Source organism: Bremia lactucae, linkage group LG4 (genome assembly GCF_004359215.1).
Source record: "Bremia lactucae strain SF5 linkage group LG4, whole genome shotgun sequence".
Lineage (NCBI taxonomy): Eukaryota > Oomycota > Peronosporomycetes > Peronosporales > Peronosporaceae > Bremia > Bremia lactucae.
In genome coordinates, this window is record NC_090613.1 from 5,743,311 (window position 1) to 5,763,586 (window position 20,276).

Consider the following 20,276-nt stretch of genomic DNA (forward strand, 5'->3'; position numbering starts at 1 on the left):
GGAGATGGCTCAGATCGTGTCCCACTTTGGGTGATTGGGAAATACTTGAATCCCCGTTGTCTCAAAAATATCAATCGTCAGAACCTTGGCTGCCACTACAGGGCAAACCCGAAGGCTTGGATGAACAGTGTATTGTTTTTGGAATGGCTACAATGGTTTAATCGGAGGATGGGGAGAAGACAGGTGCTGCTGATTATGGACAATTGTCCTGCTCATGTTCCAATTGACAGCTTGCCGGAGCTGGCCAATGTTAAAATCCTTTACCTGCCGCCCAACACAACTTCCCGAATTCAGCCTTGTGATGCAGGCATTATTCGAACTTTGAAGGCCTTTTACAGGGAAATTTTCAATCGTAACTTGCTAAGAGCATTGGAGCTGGATGAAACACTTGACAATGTGGAAGCGCATAAAAAAGTGGATGTTTTGAAGGCGATGGTGTGGGCTGTGGAGGCCTGGAATATGGTGACCAAGGAAACTATTCGTAATTGTTTTAATCACTGCAAAATTCGGACATCAAGCTTGAACATCCAAGTTCCTGCTAGGGCGACCGAACCCCCCGCAAATGTTGCAGATGACCTGATGTTACAGAATGATCAACTGTACCGCAATCCAATGGACATCAACGCCACCCTCAACAACCCCTTGGAGAGAGAGGTCGCCTATAGTCCTGACGTAGAAGACATTGTGGCAGTAACAATGGAAGAACATGGATTGTCTTTGCCTGTAGAAGTGGAAGGAGGGATTCCCGATGCGGATGATAGCGAAGTGCCAGCCCCCGTGAAAGCCAAGGACGTCCTTGATGCAATAAGGTTGTGTAAACTGTACTTCATGCAGAGGGAGTGTGATACTTCCACGACTCACAGGAAACTGAATGAAGTTTTGGACGATTTTGAAAGGATACAGATTACTGGACAGAAGCAAGTCACTCTCCATCGATTTCTCTCAAAAGCGGCAAAAGAAGTATAGTTATTTGAAAAAAATTTTTTTTTAGATACAACTTAATATATTACTTTTGGGGTATGTGTCTACTAATACCATGCCCTTAAGTACCAAATGTACTTAATGGGGACTGTGTAACATTAGGGCAACTCTAGCTCGTTACAAAATATAAATCTGGCGGCCGAAATGTAATTTAAATTAGCTAGGGTAAGGTTTTAAATTAAATAATTAACTGAAATGCAGTTCCCCTTTTGATCTTATAGCGTTTAGTGCCTTCGTAAGGCTTGCGAATTGATCTGTAAGAGATAAAAGCCTTTTAAGGTATATACTCTTGGGCACTAGTTACCACTTGGTTCTACGAGCCCCTGAATCAGATGAATCAGACAAAAAGGACAAGGAGAATATTCTCTCTACCTGTCGTCAAAGGGAATTATTGTGAATTGATGTTTAGATGAAACTATAATAAAGCCTTGGAAGCCCTGGCAATCGCAAGAAGCTCGTTAAGAAGTGGTTCCAGCTCGTCGATTGGTAACATTGTAGCCGCATCACAACGTGCATTCTTCGGATTTAGATGGGTCTCGAAAAAGAAGCCATCAACACCAACAGCCGCCGCCATTCTAGCTATAGTTGAAATAAACTCGCGATCACCCCCGCTTGTGGTAGCTTTCGCGTGAGCTCCTATCGATCGTTGGATGCTAACCAAACCAAAATCTAGTATCTTACTTTCAAGAAACCTATTGATAAAAGTTCGTACCTGTGCGTGACATCCTGAACAACAAGGCCATTGGAGCGTCGTAGCTTAGGGAGATTCCTTGCATCCACTACCAAGTCGCCGTAGCCAAACATACTTCCACGCTCTGTCAATATGAAGTCTACATCAACAATTCATTAGCTCCAATAGTCGATATTTAACTGAAAGCCGTCGCACCGGCGTCGCCTTGTGTAATTGCAATCTTTTGTGCAGCTAGCAACTGCAATAACTCGACTGTTTTTTTAGGATATATTTACAAGAAACGAACAGACCCACATACCATAGTGTCAGCTGATAGCATTTGTCCCTTCTTGAGGTTCACAAGTCTTCCGCTATTCGCAGCAGCTACAAGCAAGTCCGTCTGTCGACTCAGGAATGCTGGGATTTGAATGATGTCCGCGACCTCTGCCACTGGCGCCACTTGGTGGGTCTCGTGCACGTCCGTGAGCACTGGGAGACCCGTTTCGTCCTTTACTTGCTGCAGCATTTCCAGTCCACGCTTCAGACCAGGCCCTCGAAAGCTGGCAAGGTCCTGGCGATTTGCCTTATCGAAACTTGCCTTGAAGATTACGGGAATCTGTAGCGTCTTTTGTATTGTGGCCAAGCTGCAATCGACGAGTTGGCAAACTCAACTGTCGGTATCGTTTTTTTTGCTAGCACTTTTGCTCGTACCGTGTAGCGATAGCCATGACGACTTCTTCAGCTTCTAACACGCACGGTCCTGCAATAAGAAAGAACGGAGACGCTTGGCGTAGTGTCTTGACAAGTGCCCGTCGACGCATTATCAATTGCGAATCGTTTTTGTGATATGCAAGATGGATACACTCTGACACGTGATTATTTTGGACTATATTGAAAGCCAATGAATTAAAAAAATTACGAAACGTCAAATGGCGATTCTGTTAGTGAGTTACTCCGTCAAGGAGAGGACTAAATTGGAGTCCTAAACTGACGCCGAGAACGAGTATGTGAGGTACACCGTTCGCAACAAGGTTTCCCGCGATTGCAAGAAATGGAAGATACAGTGCAGGATGTTGTTGATCGAATAAATGAAGCAACGGAATATCAATGTCCTTCCAGAATTCGTAGCAGCCGTTCACATTGAGGTATACGACATGTTCACTCCCGGGAACACGCGCTTGAAAAGGCGTGAAAGCACGACAGAATATCGCCAGGAAGGTAGTTAAAATCGACGAGCCGACAAAGCTTGAGCCATGCATTCCACCGTGTCCACAAGTAATCTGAATACGGACGGCCATAAGAAGGCTACATAAAACCTTATGCGTTGCAATACAATAAACGTACGCATAAGCACAGAGGCAGGAACCACAGGTGATGGGTAGCAAAAACTGTCTTCGAAATAGAACGATTTTCCGGGTACGTGAGGTATGTCATGACCCCCATAATAAATTTCCCACAAAAAATGTACGAAAAAAAGTCGAGGTACCACAGTAGCTGGTCTCCTGAGACCGTCACCATCTAAAGCAACAAGAAATACATGCATCCTTTTCAACTTATGTCGACTGTTATTGTATACTATCGGCTTAGACTTACCGCCACACCGACGAGAAAAGGCTTTGAGAAGTAAAGTGCCATGACTACCAGCACCAGCGATATATTGCACCCCCACAACATCTCGTATAAAACATAGGTGCCTAAAAGTAGTCAGTACTTTATTTTCCTGATAAAGCTCGATATCTCTCCCTACCGTGTTCGTAGAACCGTGAGAGTACCATCATGGCAGTGTAGAGCGCGACAAATGCCCCTACTTTGCTACAACACAAAAGATAGTCATAAATTTTGCTTTGCCTTCGTCAACGCCGTCGCAAAGTCACGAACGGGAAGCTAAAATTTTCGACGTGATCATCCGCAGCAAAGAAATTGTCCATCTGAAGCACGAGAAACATCACAATGCAGAAGCCCAGCACTACTACGGCGACGACACGAGGCAGGTCCTTTTGAGAAACATGCACTGGCACGGGAGACATACGAGTCAAAGCCCTTAGCTTCAGTATTAAAATGCTTTATTTAATACCGTGTCTATCGTTCATATACTGAATTAAATATTGCTGTAAATCCATGCTATTGGCGTGCGTCGTGGCTTGCGCCACGCCTCGGTGCAGATAGAGCCGCATTAACTCAGTCGTGTAGTCAAGCAAGCTTTGCAACACTTCTTGCTCGTTTCCATTAAATCTTTCAAGCACGTACTTGTCCATTGCCGTCCCAGAGGGCGCGCCACTATTACCTCCGGTAAACCAGTGCGGTGCCCCGACGCCGATGCGAAGACGAGCGAAGCGTTCAGTACCTGTGCACTTTATAATGTCGCGCACGCCGTTTTGGCCACCAGGTCCTCCCTTCGCTTTGAAGCGACACGCACCAAATGGAATGGCCACATCATCTGTGACCACGAGCAATTCGTCCTGCCGATTTTGTGCCAGCGGATTCTTTTTGAGCCGCCAACGATGAGACTGCATGAATGCGCGGACGGCAGTGCCGGAGCAATTCATAAACGTCGTAGGAAGCAACAACGCAACATTGACGTCCTGATGAAGCACTCCTTCCTTCAACGTCCGCTCTTTGGCTCGATTGGATGATCGATTGACTAAATCGTCAATGGGGTACGTGTACCCCTTATCAGTTGCATTTTGCTGGAATGGAAGGCGAAATCGCGCTACGTTGCCATGATTACCTGGTTCATGTTGCAGCCTTAAGGGCTTTTCCTGCATGATAAAATCAAATCATTTTAAAGAAAATGGAGATAGGATCGACCTACCGTCACACGTGATGCATAGTTCTCCAAGAAATGCTTCACGGCCACAAAGCCAATATTATGTCTAGCAGATGAGAAGTTATTAGCAATATATTGTGAATATGCTGCTTGATGCAATATAATTAGGCAGCATCTCCACCTAGTGCTGGTAAACTTGTCGCCCGGGTTGCCTAAACCCACTATGAGCTTGCGGACGTGATCATACTTGAGCGAAGAGGTCGTGAATGCAGCCTGCGCATCAACTACCCTAAGTAATGGATTAATACGAAGTCTATTCATGTGATGTTAGAGTTGTGGATGATAAACTTTTGCTCTAAATACACGAATTAATATAAATAATTTGAAAAAATATCGAGTTTTAGATTTCATAACAAGAGATAACAAAAAGTAATTTTGATATTGTAACAATTTTGTAAAGCATAACAAAATTATCGTTAATAAAAACTCGATAAATATCCCATTGAATATTTTAGGTTTGCACAAAATATGGACGATTGTATTATCCCAATCGATATTTTGAATATATGCAAAATGTAGATTATAAATTATTTCCGTTATCTTCTATTCTAAACATTGCACAGTTTGAAATAATGAAATTGCAAAACTAAGTACAATCGGCTTTTTACCATGAAAATGAACAAAAATTGTCACATTGGAAGTTTTCTTTTTTTCAATAAAATGCCCAGATGTATCGATAAACTAATAAGGTCGGTCCTATCATTGTGATTGACAAAATAATTCAGTAAAAAATTCTATTGACTGCTTTTTTGTGGAATCTGGATGTCAGCCGACTTTATCACGGCGTCAACAAGCTGGACGTGCTTATCCTTCGTAATTAACTCCATTTCAATTTGCTTAAACGCAGCGACGTAGTTGTACTTTACAAATCCTAGTCTGCTTATCCAACATGAGCAATTTACATGCTAGCTTTGACAGGTAACCAAGAATTTAACTTACTTTTCAAATAATTGGATCGAAGCGTAATTCGTCTCGAGAATTTTGCAAAAGAATCGAGTTACGTTCAGCGTAGACGTCGCTGCAAAATAAACAAAAACAACCTTAAAATTAAGATTTGTCACTTCATCTAATTCATACCATAAGCCATCATGAGCATCACTGCCTCCTCCGCGAAGCCCTTACGGCGGTATTTTGACTCGGCTATCATGATTTCCACTTCACATGCACAAGGATCGTCATAGTCATTAAAGAACAAATTGACGTCGCCTGCCATGCCTGCACTCCATGCGCTCCCGACTATCAGTCATTACCAGGCCTCAATCATAATAGCTACGTACGGTCAATCGCGCTTTCATCAACATACGACGCGCCGGATTCACTTGCGCTTGATGCGTTCGCCAACACGATGAAAGTGCATTCTGTGTACACAATTCTCGAATTGGTGACAATCGGCAAGTTCGAACTATTTTCTACAGCTACTAAACCGCACTTTTAGCATCAGCTCGCCATGAACTCTGCATCGCTACCTCTTCTTCAAATGTTAGTGGCTCTGAAGCTGTCATCTCTGTCGTGTGTATCCGAAAGTTATTGAGTTTCTACAACTGAAGAGACCTTTGCAACCAAGGTCGCACCTTGTAGCCACGGGTTTTTCATCCAAGTATGGTACTTGGGCACATGTTCCAATTCATACGGAACCAACGTCACCCGCTGTCCGGTCTATATCAAATGGACACAATACATTGCAAGAGATTCAATAAAATGTAGAGCGAACAGCGCTTACAATAACGACGCCAGCATTGGTCTTCATGTCAACGCGACGTTCAAGTGGTACACATCATTCTGTTCATATTCATTTCTAGTATGAGCTTAAGAACGACGAAGTGCTCACTTGGCGCCCAGTTCGAGGCGGCTGTGCCAATATTAGTCCGCCATGGATGGATGCAGGTAATGCGCTGTCTTTTTCTGCCTTTGCTAACGTGAAAATTGGAGTGAATATTGACGCTTGCTAGTAACCATAAGCGTAGATTCACGCGGTGGAGGCCGTGGCGGCAGTTAACAAGAGTCTGCGGTCGCTCGTGGGGCGTCAGAAGCTAAGACGGTTGGCGGTTCGAGTCTCCAATATTTCCACGAAGTCTCGATTTTGGTATGCGGTATATTTCTGCATGAAGGAACTAGTTGAATCGAATAATTTCTTGACTACATTCTTGAAGCTACTGGCTACTTGCTGGGGATGTGTCGACGCTGCTCAAGGACATTCCAGACGGATCAAGCAGTCAAGAGATGTATCTAAAGGTTAGCATACAAATGAGATTCTATCGCAGTGACGTACTGACCAAGGATGTAGCTAGCGGACATAAAGAGTTTGGAAGATACAGCGACGTTAGAATCCACAGGAGTCGAAGGAGAGATAGACCGCGATATTGAACGAACTTTTCCCGCCAACGCCTTTTATACCAAACATGGTCGAGAGATTGATTTATACATCGAAGGACAGGGGGGCTTGAGCTAATAGAACTGCTACATTGACTTGATAGGTGACGGGAAACGTCAGCTTGGCAATGTTCTAAAAGCCATCACGAGTTATGCTCATGACGTTGGATACTGTCAGGTATGTCGAAGAAATCTGCAGTAGAGTTAATGGAATATATTCGTACGACTCATGTTGTTATGATGCGCACAAGGGAATGAATTATGTTGTTGCTGCTCTACTCCTTTTGATGAAAGATTCACAAGATGCAATGGCCTTGTATCTTGAAGAATTTTCAATGCAAGAGGCAGCGTTTTGGCTCACACTTGCACTCATTCGACACAGAGGCATGGCAGAGCTGTGGAAGCCCAAGATGCCAGGGTTTGTATCACATTGCTTCGTCGCAGAACTCGATTGCTTGCTGAAGAAATCAATGTGATTGACGTATCTAGGCTGTCGCAATGTATCTACCTCTTACAGCAACTTTTAAAACTGCACTTTTATGATCTCTCGGCCCACTTTCGACACATTGGACTGCATTCGAGCATCTTAGTCACTCAGGTACAATCAGTTCACGCACCATATGTAGCAAATAATGCTTTATATTCATAATTGTTTGCAGTGGTTTGTGACGGTATTTGCTCGAGTCCTCACTCCTTCAAGTCTTGTCCGAGTGTGGGATTTAGTTTTCATGGATGGTTGGAAAGCCGTGTATCAAGTCGCTCTCGCCATTATTGCGGAGCTCCGACCAACGCTTCTCACGATGGTAAAGATCATCCAGTGCTTAAATATTGAACAAGAGGATCGTATACTATATCGTGGTGTTACAGGATCTTGAACAGTGTAGCGAATTTTTTCGACAAAACCCTCGACTAGGGCTTGAAAAAAAAATCCCAAGTCCTGCTGTCTTGCTGCAACGCGCATTGAGCTTTAAAGTGACACGCAGTAGCTTGAAACAACTTGAGGAAGAGAGGCATCTCGAGGTAAGAAACTGTTCTAAAAAAAAGTAGTAAACGAAGTATGATCACTTTTTGGCTTCTAGTATCTTCGTCTTCGCTTACAAGAAACGCCACTTTCGGACGAGCATCGTATACTCTTCCCTTCCCTTGGATACGAAGGTGATGTGGCTGCAAAGAAGAAAGCATTGCAATTGATTCGCCAAAAGCTACAGCATTACGACACCGACGTCGCAAGTGACACGATTGTTCTTCAAGGAAAAATTGAGGCGGCGGAAAAAGCACAGGCCACGGCAATGTCCATTCGTTACGCCCTTGCGTACGCATTATCCGAGGCTACGATTGAACTAAACGAACGTTTGGAGATTCAAACTCGGTTACGCTTCAAGTTTCACAAGCTCATGGCAACTGCAATTACAGAAGCGACGACATCCACTTCCGCGAGTGCTTGTGCTTCCGGCTTTACAATCTGGAGCCATCCATTTGAATTTATCAATGAACGAATGACGAGTTGTCTCGAGCGTCTTCCGCTTCTTGCAAGTTTCTTGGAATCTGGAAACGAAAGTCAAAACGATGCCTTGGATATCGACGAATTCGAGACGCAGCGGAATCTGAAGCATCTCGAAATGTTAGTTCCACGTTTAGCTGCGGAATTGCGAGTATTGCAACAATCATTAGCGTACAATGAGCGCGCTTTGCGTCCATTGCAATTACGGACTCGGCAGCTACATGGAGAGGCTCAACTTGCGCGTTTTGAAGTGGAAGAAACACAATTGTTTAAAGACAAATTGGCGGATCAATTGCTACAAATCATGCTAACAAGCGAGAAGCTCAAGAACGAACGAATGCAGCAGCTATTTGCAGAAGTCGATACGAATGAAAAGATTAGTACATGAGCCCAATGTTAAAAGTACCTATTGTATTTTCAACCGTTGAGAGAACATGCACTATAGCCGAAACTATCACACACGAGCTCGGAGAAACACGCGTGTTAGATCATGTTGCTAATCGTCCGAGCTAGGCCTCGCAAAGTCGAATCCATCATTTCTGATGACACGATTTATTCGTCCTCTGTAACGACGTCGGCGTCAGCAAATTCATCGGCAATCGTCACTTCACAAGTCACAGATGGAGCCATGCCTGGACCCCAAGATGGTAGGTCCGCAGCAATACCACCAAGCGCTGGAAACGCGTCCTTGTCGCTAGCATTAAACTTGTTCTTCTTCTTGCTCTTGTGTAACGACACGACATCATCTAAAGACACGACTTCCATAGTTGCGCTCGAGGTCTTTTCAGTTGTAACTCGCATATCTTGGTCGCGGAACCAGTCCTTCTTGGCCTTAACAGCAGCCAGTGATTCAGCAATAACGTCCGCAGCACGAGGCGGCAAGAGGCCAATCGTACTAAACGCTTCCAACTGTGCCAATGGTAGCACCAGTTTCGAGACTTTTTTGGTTTTCTTGCTATTGCGCATTTTCTTGCTCTTTTTCCCATTGCTTATTATCATGAAATCCTCTTCTTTGCGCTGAAGCGGCTTCATACCATCAAGTACAAGAGGCGTCGCGATGGTCTCATTTACCTGTTCAGCTTGCTCTTCCTTGAGCTCTTTTCCATACGTCTTCTCTAAAAAGCTGACAAGCGCATCACAGAGGTCCATTTCATTCTGATACGGGTGAATCTTGGCCATTTCCTTCTCATAATCTGCAAGTTTCGTTTCGTATTCCATCTTGCGTGCTTCCTCCTCTTTCTGACGCTCCATTTCTTTCTTTCGACGCACGAGACGAATATTGTTGTAATACTTGTCGTTTGCTTCTTTAAACTCTTTTCGAAGACTTTTAATGGCCGTGAACTTTTCATCCAGTTGTTCTTTAATCTCTTTCCGCTCCTTTGCCAATGCTGGAAACCGATCCTTCTTGTTCTCTTCCTCGTTCAAGCGGTATAACTCGTCCAACACCTTCTTCTGCTCGTTGAGTTTTTCTTGCAACACATCAATTTCTTCATTTTTCTTCTCCTGCAAAGAACGCGTTTCTTTCATACTCTCATTCTGCTTGTCCATGATCGCCTGATTCCCTGAGATTTCACTAATTTGAAGCCTCTGGGCTTGCAATTGCTCAATTTCTTTAATAATACGCTTTTCCTCGGTAAGAGACATTGAAACCGTTTCTTGCTTGTGCTTGAGCGCATTAATGGCCGTATCAAACTCCGCAGCAGAGCCGTACTTAAAATTCGCGCGCGCACTGCGCTGAGTCTTGATTGTCGAGTCCTTCTCATCGCGCGCTTGACGCAAACGAGCAGTTATCATATTGCGCTGTTGAATCAAGTTGTCTTTCTCTGCTCGTAGGGCTGCGAATTTCACCTTGGCCTCTTGAATTTGGCCACCATAGCCGCTGCGATTCGACTTCAAAGCGTCTATTTCTGTATGAATCACATTTGAACGCGCTTGAAGCTTTTTAATTGCATCGTCGAGCGCTGCAACTTTCGCCTCGTGTTCAGCCTTGTCCGGCTTGTTCAAACGCTCAATTACATCTGGAATGTCCATTGCCTCTGTGGCTACGACGGGAGCGTCTTCGACGCTCATCTTGCACGCGGTGTGTAAGGGGAAGTTGACAATTTGTTCATTTGATTCGACGCCACGTGTTGGAGGACTTCACTGGCTGATAACCGCTATCACCATAACGAGTTTTGACCAATTAAGTTTTTGCCATAGAACTAAGCTTGCCATAAAAAATTTACGATGCAGCAACAACTTCCACGCTTCTTACACACAGAAATGAATTTAAAGATGTTTTTAAAATTACAGAATCCCCCGCTATGTAATAACCTAATGGATTTTGTCATGCACTACTTATGTATAATACACATAATACTTCAATGAATATATTAAAGCTCGAGTTTTATTACAAACTGGTAAGGAAAGTTAAAAAAAGGAAAACTGTGGGAGGTTGGGCAGAAAGCATTATATAATCCAGGAATCGAGGGTGCTTTGTGCAGTGCTACTGTGACGAAGATCACGTTGCATTTTGCGAGCTACTTTAACAGCATTGCGGTGCTCAGGTTTGGTAATGTCAAGCAAAGAAGAAGAAATACCAATTCCCTAAAGCTCCCTACGTAACGGGCTAGAGTTGCCCTAATGTTACACAGTCCCCATTAAGTACATTTGGTACTTAAGGGGATGGTCAATAACTAAATAATAGTAATTAGACCCAACACTCGGGTGTGGTGCACATTTGTGACCAACCCTTGTGGATGTGATGCACATGGGTGCATTCACATTAGGAGGGATGACGCCCAGCGTCATCCATGATGACGGCTAGCGTCATCAGTTACGCGAGGTATCTATAAAGATACGCTCGCAATACATATTAAATGATATCTATAGAGATATCATTTTAATTGGTAAAAATAGGTATTTATATTTAATTCTATTAAATATAAATCAGTCTGAAATTTACTACCTACTTGGTAAGTGCGCACGAGGAGACGGATTACCGCTCCCGTGACGTCACTTCACCAGAGTTCTTAGTGTGTTGGGTGAGGTCGCTTGCGCGCCCACCACAACTACCTCACTGCACGCAAGAGAAGCAGGTGCAAACCGCTTCCTCGCTGTGCTAGGGTGTGTGCTAAGTAGAGCGTGGCCGCATTACGACGTGCCCGCCTACACTTGGTAGCACTTGAAATCCTTCCCACGACCCGCATCTCTGCGTGTGTACGTGAGGATGAGCCTCAACATTGATTGGGCTCATTTTCCCCACCTCTCCGAACATCATCGGGAGGTGGCAGGGCTAATGGCGCAGGGACTTGGTGAACAAGCCCTGGCCAGGCTCCTGGGTAGTCCTCCTGAGCAACATGTTGCTCAGTTGGAGCAGTTTGAGGCATTTGTGCTCGGACAGCGGAGGGCCGCGTCCGAGGCACAGAGCCATGCTGCGGCGGAGTCCGTCACTCAGACTCAGGATGAGCTGAGGCATGAGCAGGCTCGGAGCGAGGCTCTCAACAGGACTGTTGAGATGCTCTCTGCCCGGCCGCATCAGCCGAGGCCCATTCGGATGGACCCGCCCAAGTTCGATGGAACTGCGGCGCACACGATTGTCCACTGGCAATGCGGAGTCGCGCAGCGCATTGAGGACGACAGCCGGAGGGTGTCGTACGCTATGTCGCATATGCGCGGTAAGGCCTCGGAGTGGGCTTACTCGGCGCTTATAGCGGACAGAAAGGCGTTCCCTATATGGGCGATCTTTAAGACAAAGATTCGCGCCATGTACCAGCCGCCGAACAACGAAGTGTTGCTTCAGGTGCGCTTCTTTGGAGCGCGACAGGCGAAGCGATCTCTGCAAGAGTATGTGCAAGAGATGCGCTCGCTGTCGGCGTCCATAACCGTAGGTCCGATTCCGGAGCACATTAAGGTGCCCACGTTTATGAACGGACTACGGAATGGCCCACCGCGACAGGCCGTTTTCAGAAAGGTGCCGTCGACGATGGAAGAGGCAATCCAAATTGCCTTAGTTGAGGAGCAATCCTACAACAGTGCCTCGGCGACAGCTTGGTATAAGCCGTCGGCCGAGAGGCCAGATGCTACTCCCATGGAGTTGGGCAATGCAGACGTTGTCTGCTATGATTGCGGCATGCGCGGCCATATGATGGGCTGCTATGCCAGGGTTCCTGCTGGGGATAGATACCACAAGAGGACTCCCTTTTCGAAGAGCGATGGCAAGAACCAGCGTGTGAGACGCATGAATTCTGCATCGACCACTGAGAGGTCGGGAAATGCAGGAGCGCAGAAGGGGCGGGATGCCCCACTCACGCGGACTCTGAAACTACCCCTAACTTTAGAGTTGTGGAACAAATGGGTAGCATAGTCCCTGAGGTCTTAAAATTTCGGACATCAACCCTGCTGCTCTATAGCGCTCAAGTACGAGGCTATGACCAGGTGATGACCCTCCTAGTGGATTCGAGTGCATCACAAAATTTTGTAAAACTCGCGGCTCTAAGAAAGAGACCGGCGATGTTTGAGTCGCTTTGACAGTTTGGCAAGCGAGAAGAGGCGACCGTTCTTTAGCGAACGCCGCACTCATTAACTCTGAGGGAGTTCAGGTAGAACTCGCTTTCAGCTTTAGTGACTTTTCTTGTAAAGAGAAGTTCACAGTGCTAGGAATGGAGAGTCTTTATGACCTCATCCTAGGCATGCCATGGTTGGCGAAGTACCAACCATGGATAGACTGGCATACACGCACAGTTTCGAGCTCTACGCAGGACACCGGAAGGGGTGTGCTCCTGCGAGAGGTGTATGTAACTGATGTCGTGTCGAACACAGTCGAGGGTGCGTTGACGGGATGTCAAACGTCACCAATTCCTACCCACCTCGTGGAGACTGGGGTAGTGAAAAGGACGATGACAAGTAGTCATGCTTTCGAATTTCCTGCACAGAGCATAAAATCCTGTGGCAGCAGACGATGAGCTGACAGGAAGTCAAGCGTCGCATGAACCGGCACGGCGCCTAGAGCCTGGTGCGATTGGAAGGGGTGCGTTAGCCAGGAGAGCAACGGCACCCGCTTCCCAAAAATCTCGTCGTTACTCAGAGAGCGAATACCCGACAGATTAGGACGATCAAAGGCACGTCTAAACGAGTGACAATCGGAGAGTGACGTTTGTATCAGTTCCTATTAGCGAGGACGGGCCTTTGAACGAGGTGTTCGAGGCCGCCAAAGACGAAATTGCAGAGGCATCCTCAGTTGAGGTGCTCCGTCAAGTCTTTAAATCTACCGAGGAGATAGTAAATCTCCCGGAAATGTCGTGGGGTCTGTTCCTTGCCGAGTTAAAGGAAGGAAAGATCCACGAAATAGTCACACCAGTTCCAAAAGAGGACTTGGTGGACTGTTGCTCGTCGTCCACAATGGACAAGAGTGATCTAGAACGGACAAAAATACAAATACACGGTTCGCTGCTCAAGGCTGGAATGCCTTGAGATACAGTCCGTTCTTCGAGGTTCTGTGGAAACATCGTGATGTGTTCCCAGAAGAAGTGCCGAGCCGCCTACCAGCAGATAGGGGCATCGGGCACGAGATAGACCTCGAACCTGGCACCAAGTATTGTGTGACCAGGCAATGGCCGTTGCCGAAAGAACAAGTCGATTATATCGATGAGTTCTTCGACAAGCGAGCCAAGGCGGGACATGTGCGTGAGAGCAAATCGCCTCACTGCAGCCCGACCTTTTGTGTGCGTAAAGCCACAGGTGGATGGCGCGTGGTTCATGCTTACAATAAGCTGAATACGGCGACCGTACCGGCGCAAGCGCCAATCCCGCGGACAGATGTCTTGTTGAACTCCATGGGAAAGTCAACTATCTTTTCCCGTTGAATTTGAAGGATGGCTAGTATCAGGTACTCATGAGAGGAGTCCGATGTAGCCAAAACGGCAGTAAGCACCCCAAGCGGTATGCTTTGGGAGTGGCTTGTGACGCCCTAAAATTGGAAAACCCACCGCCTACATTCAACCCAGTGGTGGCTCACGTGATGCGTCAGCACCGTGCCTACGCGTCCCATTACTTTGACGATGTATTCGTGCGTAGTAGGGCCGAGGACGGGCTGCGTGCAATAGAGTCGCACAAGCATCATTTAGACGCTAAGTTATAGACTTTAAAGGACGCCCAATTGTACGTCAACTTGCAAAAGTGCGTCATGGGGGTCCCTGAGATACCTGTACTGGGCTGCATCGTTGGTACACATGGTGTACGAGCAGACCCAGACAAGATAAACTTAGTAAAGGAATGGCCAATCCCACGGCATGTGAAGGATTGCGCCAATTCCTAGGGCTCGCTAATTACTTAAATAAATATAGCAAGAATTATGCAGAGCAAACTAAACCATTATTTTAGCTCCTTCAAAAGAACGCAGAATGGGTTTGGTTAAAAGAACAAGATGATGCGTTCACATCACTGAAGCAATCTCTTGTAGACCGGTCTTGGCATTACCAGACGAGGATAAGCCCTTTAGCGTCGTCTACGATGCAAGTAACTTTGCAATCGGCAGCGCGCTCATGCAGAAGGGATGACGACGGCGTTGACCGCGTCATCTCTTATCAGTCCCGGCTTTTAAAAGCCGCGGAACTGAATTACCCGTATATGACAAAGAACTACTTTCAATAAAGTATGCTCTTGTCAAATTTCGTGTGCACCTATTGGACACCGAACCATTTGTGGTTTATACGGATCACGCATCACTGCGTACCGCAATAAACCCACCGCACCTCTCGCCTAGAATGGCAAGATGGCTTACATTCTTCTCTGAATTTAATTTAAAAGTTATATACAAGCCGGGTAAGTCAAATGTCTTGGCTGACGCTTTATCGCGCAGACCAGACTTCGAGGTGAGACACCAGGAAAGTGTGTCTAGTGCTAAAGCACAATTTCAGCGGTCAACGTTGGCAGCCATGAAGGCATACCACGTGACAGGCTCATTAGCCACTGAGGTAAAAGAGAGCTTCAGTCAGGACGACCATTGTCGCCTACTGTTGCATCACTTTGGTGGACGAAAGGTTCCCCTCCCGTCGCACCTGAAAGCTAAGCTAAATCGCTTTAGCTACAGCGATGTCATGTTATGGCATCAGCTGTCACCTTGTGATCCCTATAGCAACTCCCGAAGAGTGGAGCAAGCAATTGCCCTTTGTGGAGTTCGGTATAAATAACAGTGTCCACGCCAGCACGGGTGAGACACCGTTTTATATTAATGGACTGCGCCATCCTCGGACGCCAGTCTCGTTTGTGCACACCCCGAGTCTTAGTGGGGGAGGGCCCCTCACTATGCCCGGTGCGAAAGAGGGACATAGTTTCGTCAATACGACGATGACCCGCGAGGGTATCATCTCAAAGATAGTAATTTGCCCTAGTGACCCTGCCAGTTAAGCAGTGGTCAATAAAAATTAGCCTTATGACCGACCTCTCGGCGGTATCATAGACGAGTTTGATGCTAAAAGCGTGAGCGAGGTCAACGCTTTGCGGATGAGCGATTAGCGATTAGCCATCACACGAAAAGTACGTGACGCGATGGCAAGCCCACAGGACAAGCAAAAAGAACATGCGGACCGAAATGGTCGCAAAAATAATGAACGCTTTAGAGTGGGTGAAAAGGTACTATTAAGTACTGCTACCCTACCTAAGAATGCATTTTCTGTACTACCTGGAGGTACTACGAAGTTGTTGCCGCGTTTCATTGGGCCCTTAACGGAGGTCGAAGAGGTTGGAGACCTAAATTATAGGCTCATTCTTTCGCCGTATTTTACGTGGGTCGTCTGAAATGGTGTGTAGACCCAAATGAGGTCACATATCCCCATCCGTCTAAGGAGACCGATGGTGACGTCGACTGTGAGTCGAGCGTCGTTCGGGTGAGAGGGACGGTGAAGGCGAAAAGCTATCAGCCGACCGACTCCTCCCACCACGAACAAGACTCGGCGAGCGAGAGACATCACGCGAGTAACGCGGATCCCTCAGCATTATCCTCTCGAAAAGGTCCAAGCGAGTCTTCAGGCGTTCATAACCCTGACGAACCTTCGCTCAAACATAAGAAAAGATCCGAGGTCAGTCGCGAGACTTATCCCTCGAGATCCGCAATACGTCCTTCAGCAGCCCTTAACGCCTATGACTGAACGGACGAAGGTAAGGCAGCCGCGAGTAGGTGGACGAGATCGCCACTCCTATCGGGTGCCGCCTGCACTGATGGATACGGGTGGGACCAACGCTTCCTTGTTGGAAGGTTGCTTACCCACCGCTCCGTGAGGCAAAGAAAACAGATCCTCGTTCAATGGTAAGGTTACCCGAAGAGTTTTGATTCTTGGAACCGATCGATAACCTACGTATTGACGTGTCCGGCTTGATGGCTGCCTATGTAAAGGAGCACCAGCTGAGACCTCTTCGCTAGTCTCAAATGGACTAGCAGAAGTAGCGTTGACTGAGCACGTTCACGTGTCGTCGGCAGGTTTAGGCTCCGAATCATCTATGTCAGAACCATTATGGATTATGGTCCGAGCATAAGGCGTTGCGGTTTTACCCAACGGAGAAGCGGCTGCGCCCTTATGGGCTCTCATTACCTGTCGCTGCGCTTTCCAGCGCAGACGACGAGACAGCATTCGTAAATGATGCTGTCTCCGTGTTGTGAGGCATGAGAGAAGTTTGAATGGGCAATAATGCGCCATCGTCCTTCCTCATGAGCTCGTTGTCCGCATCACTACTATGAGGTGACGGCAACGGTGTCGACTCATTGTAGTCAGTCGACAATAAGCGACGGATCAGCATCCTCACTGTTAAAGTGGGATGGATCCTTTAGCCCTGTTAACGCGACAGCCGCAGTGGCTGTCTGCGTTCCGACTAAGGCATTTGACGCGGCCGGCGAATTAACGCGGCGCGTGCGCTTAGTGCGAGGTTGTGTGGGCGTCTTCGCAGACGACCCACCAACGTGGCCCCTTTTAGGTGGCATCTTGGGCGCCGTGTATAGAAACACGTGCGCGAGAGTGATCGAGTGAACTAGCGGCGCGTAAAGCTGCTCGCAGTTCCTCTCTCTACTCTGTCGAATTTAAAAATGTAAATTCGTTCTTAAAGAGGGGGATGGTGTAACGGGCTAGAGTTGCCCTAATGTTACACAGTCCCCATTAAGTACATTTGGTACTTAAGGGGATGGTCAATTACTAAATAATAGTAATTAGACCCAACACTCGGGTGTGGTGCACATTTGTGACCAACCCTTGTGGATGTGATGCACATGGGTGCATTCACATTAGGAGGGATGACGCCCAGCGTCATCCATGATGACGGCTAGCGTCATCAGTTACGCGAGGTATCTATAAAGATACGCTCGCAATACATATTAAATGATATCTATAGAGACATCATTTTAATTGGTAAAAATAGGTATTTGTATTTAATTCTATTAAATATAAATCAGTCTGAAATTTACTACCTACTTGGTAAGTGCGCACGAGGAGACGGATTACCGCTCCCGTGACGTCACTTCACCAGAGTTCTTAGTGTGTTGGGTGAGGTCGCTTGCGTGCCCACCACAACTACCTCACTGCACGCCAGAGAAGCAGGTGCAAACCGCTTCCTCGCTGTGCTAGGGTGTGTGCTTAAGTAGAGCGTGGCCGCATTACGACGTGCCCGCCTACACCCTACCTTTAAAATACGACCACTTCCTCTTCCTATGGCACTTCCTCATCCTGCCCTCAGCATGCTGCACATTGTGCAGGATCTCATCGTCAACCAATTCAGGGTGAGCTGCCTCATCTTCTTTAATGGGACTGAGGAGGTTTTCAACCGACCTGGGATTGCGCAGTGGAAGCTGATGAACAGCAGCTTGTTGCTCTTGTCCTAGAGCTTGCTCATCCAGATCTTCCATAGCTGTCTGTGGCACTCCCTACTGTCTTCCAGGGTTAATTAGACCAGTATGGTGCAAGCAGTTGGCAACAGTTTGACTTGTATTCTCGTCCACGCTGCCAGTGACCAGCGCATTGATGTGAGCTGGTCCATCTTGTACACCTTAAGCTCTTCACGCTTGTCACGATCCGAGGCATTCTCAAGGCGAAGGTGGCGATATTGGCGCTTGAATTATGAAATGATGGCAGCATTTATGGGCTGAATCTTGGAATTACATTAGGTGGAAGGAGGAGAACATTGATGTGATTAAGTTAAAAGTCCTCCTAAATGTGGAATGGAGCTGTCAAGGAGGAGAAGAATCATCCGCTTCTGTTTCTGTAAGGCAATAGGTGATAAGAGCACAAAACCAAAGGCTTACTGTGTTATGCATGAATGAAAACAAGCCTTCATGTCAGCTTTTAGCTTCAGCAACGATTACAGGAGAAATGCACCGGTCATTCAGGCCCTTTTGTAGTTCCCATAGTAGATCCCAGTTAAGCCCTAGCCTTTTTTGCAAGCACGCGGTTGCCAAGCATGCCCGATGAAAAAAGGCGAAAGCTTCCGTGATCTGTCCCCATTTGCTGTTGCGTAAAGCAGCTCGCTGTTCCCCTGTCCTCTTTGACGAATTTGCAAAATATAAATTAGTACTTAAAAGGGGGGTTAACGGGCTAAAGTTAGGTGAGGCGGACCTGAGACAAAAAAAATAGATATTTGATTGTTATAAACTTGTTTTGAATTATGTTCACCTACCACCATGCTGATCCTTCTTAAAATCCAGCGCTTAACCCCCTACTAAACATGGGGCTATTGTTATGTAAGCAAATATTAAATCTAGTAACGTTATTTCCACTAATTAATAATTTTCAGTACTTTATAGGATTTGCCTGCCACCAGAGCTATGAAATAGCAGAGGAATGACTCTATATCGCACAAATCCGACTGACCACACTTCACTCTAGCTTTACTTGTTGACTTTGTTTTCATTAATAAGAAAATAATTGATAATCATTTAGCCAGCTATACGGTTTCTTTTCGAGTTGCGGATGCAGCAATATTATATTTTAGCCACATACGACCGCAATGTCTTGTCCACGATAATTGTGTAAGTGCTCAATCCACCAATTGCAATAAGTCCAATGGATTCAGAATGTATCTTTTGTCTTTTAACTATCGGGCCCAGTGCGTTTGATGATAATGACGGCGAGACCGATATGACCACAGGATGCGACCACGATGGCGTTTTGTTTCCTTTAAATCTTCTCTTTCTCTGTGAAAATCGAAATACGATCAAACTTGGGCTTTCCTGCTATGTGGTACTCTAACATGTATAATCAAAATATCCAGATTAGTGGAAGCTTATGACCGGCAATCTCTAAACAATCCGGCATGGAGATTGAGCAAATGAAAAGATCTCGTGAGCCTGTTTAGCGACTTCGATCCCCTTCTGTGTCACTAGGCAAAGGATACAGATTAAATTGATGTAAAATCTATAATACAAGTTCTAGAAACTTTAGGAATGGTACGCGGCCACGAATGCCAGACTTACATCGTTTGATCTTTATCTTATGCATAGTGACAAAGCCGCGACCGAAGTTCATGGACGGGTCCACACTACCTCCCCAGGATCTCTCGCTCTTCAACCTGTCAAATAATCGTGATTTCGACATCGCTCAATTGGACTCGCAGGTTATTGTAACGGGGCACTGCGACTTGTACTGTTTCAGTACAAGTCCACTTCACACTGCTTCAGATGTGAGTGGTGCCTCTCGTTAAGTAACGTACACTGTACGTGCAGAGGAAGACTTCCCTTAAGACAAGTTAACTTAAGGGTAAAATGAAAACTGTATTAATATAGTTAAGTGTCTTGTTAATCTATCTTTGTAAATGTTGTCTTAACTATAAACTAATACTAAACATGTAAATGAATTCTTATCTATCTTATCTCGTAACTCTCTTTGATTACTTCTACAGCTGATTAGTCTGCGGAATAAATAGACATAATGGTCTATACCTATTTATGGATAAGAATTCAGGAAATTACT

At 46.1% G+C, this 20,276-nt stretch overlaps 4 protein-coding genes across 4 annotated transcripts; 1 reads left to right on the forward strand and 3 right to left on the reverse strand.

The window, feature by feature from the left end:
• Window positions 1–1,348: 1,348 nt before the first annotated feature.
• On the reverse strand, window positions 1,349–4,708 carry CCR75_002151 (uncharacterized protein). The gene is made up of 12 exons (XM_067960250.1): window positions 4,600–4,708; window positions 4,464–4,524; window positions 3,530–4,410; window positions 3,399–3,463; window positions 3,245–3,345; window positions 3,006–3,169; window positions 2,670–2,956; window positions 2,363–2,537; window positions 1,971–2,295; window positions 1,868–1,910; window positions 1,694–1,796; window positions 1,349–1,634 (listed from the first exon to the last, which is right to left on the reverse strand). The coding sequence occupies exons 3-12, from the start codon at window positions 3,676–3,678 to the stop codon at window positions 1,397–1,399; spliced, it is 1,650 nt and encodes a 549-aa protein (XP_067816261.1). The 5' UTR covers window positions 3,679–4,410; window positions 4,464–4,524; window positions 4,600–4,708; the 3' UTR covers window positions 1,349–1,396.
• A 397-nt stretch (window positions 4,709–5,105) lies between these two features.
• Window positions 5,106–6,225, reverse strand: CCR75_002150 (uncharacterized protein; the record flags this gene model as incomplete). Its single annotated transcript, XM_067960249.1, has 7 exons — window positions 5,106–5,354; window positions 5,418–5,496; window positions 5,556–5,714; window positions 5,756–5,887; window positions 5,908–5,982; window positions 6,050–6,134; window positions 6,199–6,225. The coding sequence occupies 7 exons, from the start codon at window positions 6,223–6,225 to the stop codon at window positions 5,213–5,215; spliced, it is 699 nt and encodes a 232-aa protein (XP_067816262.1). The 3' UTR covers window positions 5,106–5,212.
• A 135-nt stretch (window positions 6,226–6,360) lies between these two features.
• Window positions 6,361–10,431, forward strand: CCR75_002148 (uncharacterized protein). The gene is made up of 9 exons (XM_067960247.1): window positions 6,361–6,561; window positions 6,629–6,710; window positions 6,763–6,880; window positions 6,953–7,026; window positions 7,100–7,266; window positions 7,293–7,446; window positions 7,508–7,651; window positions 7,716–7,868; window positions 7,928–10,431. Exons 2-9 carry the CDS (start codon window positions 6,699–6,701, stop codon window positions 8,735–8,737), a joined length of 1,632 nt encoding a protein of 543 aa, XP_067816697.1. The 5' UTR covers window positions 6,361–6,561; window positions 6,629–6,698; the 3' UTR covers window positions 8,738–10,431.
• CCR75_002149 (uncharacterized protein) lies at window positions 8,902–10,419 on the reverse strand (the record flags this gene model as incomplete). Its single annotated transcript, XM_067960248.1, has 1 exon — window positions 8,902–10,419. One exon carries the CDS (start codon window positions 10,417–10,419, stop codon window positions 8,902–8,904), a length of 1,518 nt encoding a protein of 505 aa, XP_067816672.1.
• Window positions 10,432–20,276: the final 9,845 nt, after the last annotated feature.

Excerpts from the sequence above, each read along its gene's own strand:
- CCR75_002151 (XM_067960250.1), bottom strand. The coding sequence starts at position 3,678 with ATGTCTCCCGTGCCAGTGCATGTTTCTCAAAAGGACCTGCCTCGTGTC. Across the intron at positions 1,911-1,970 it reads TGCTATCAGCTGACACTATG|TTGCTAGCTGCACAAAAGAT; the intron begins GTATGTGGGTCT and ends GAGTTATTGCAG. Across the intron at positions 1,797-1,867 it reads AATTACACAAGGCGACGCCG|AGCGTGGAAGTATGTTTGGC; the intron begins GTGCGACGGCTT and ends TCATATTGACAG.
- CCR75_002148 (XM_067960247.1), top strand. Across the intron at positions 7,267-7,292 it reads TGGAAGCCCAAGATGCCAGG|AACTCGATTGCTTGCTGAAG; the intron begins GTTTGTATCACA and ends GCTTCGTCGCAG. Across the intron at positions 7,869-7,927 it reads AGGAAGAGAGGCATCTCGAG|TATCTTCGTCTTCGCTTACA; the intron begins GTAAGAAACTGT and ends TTTGGCTTCTAG.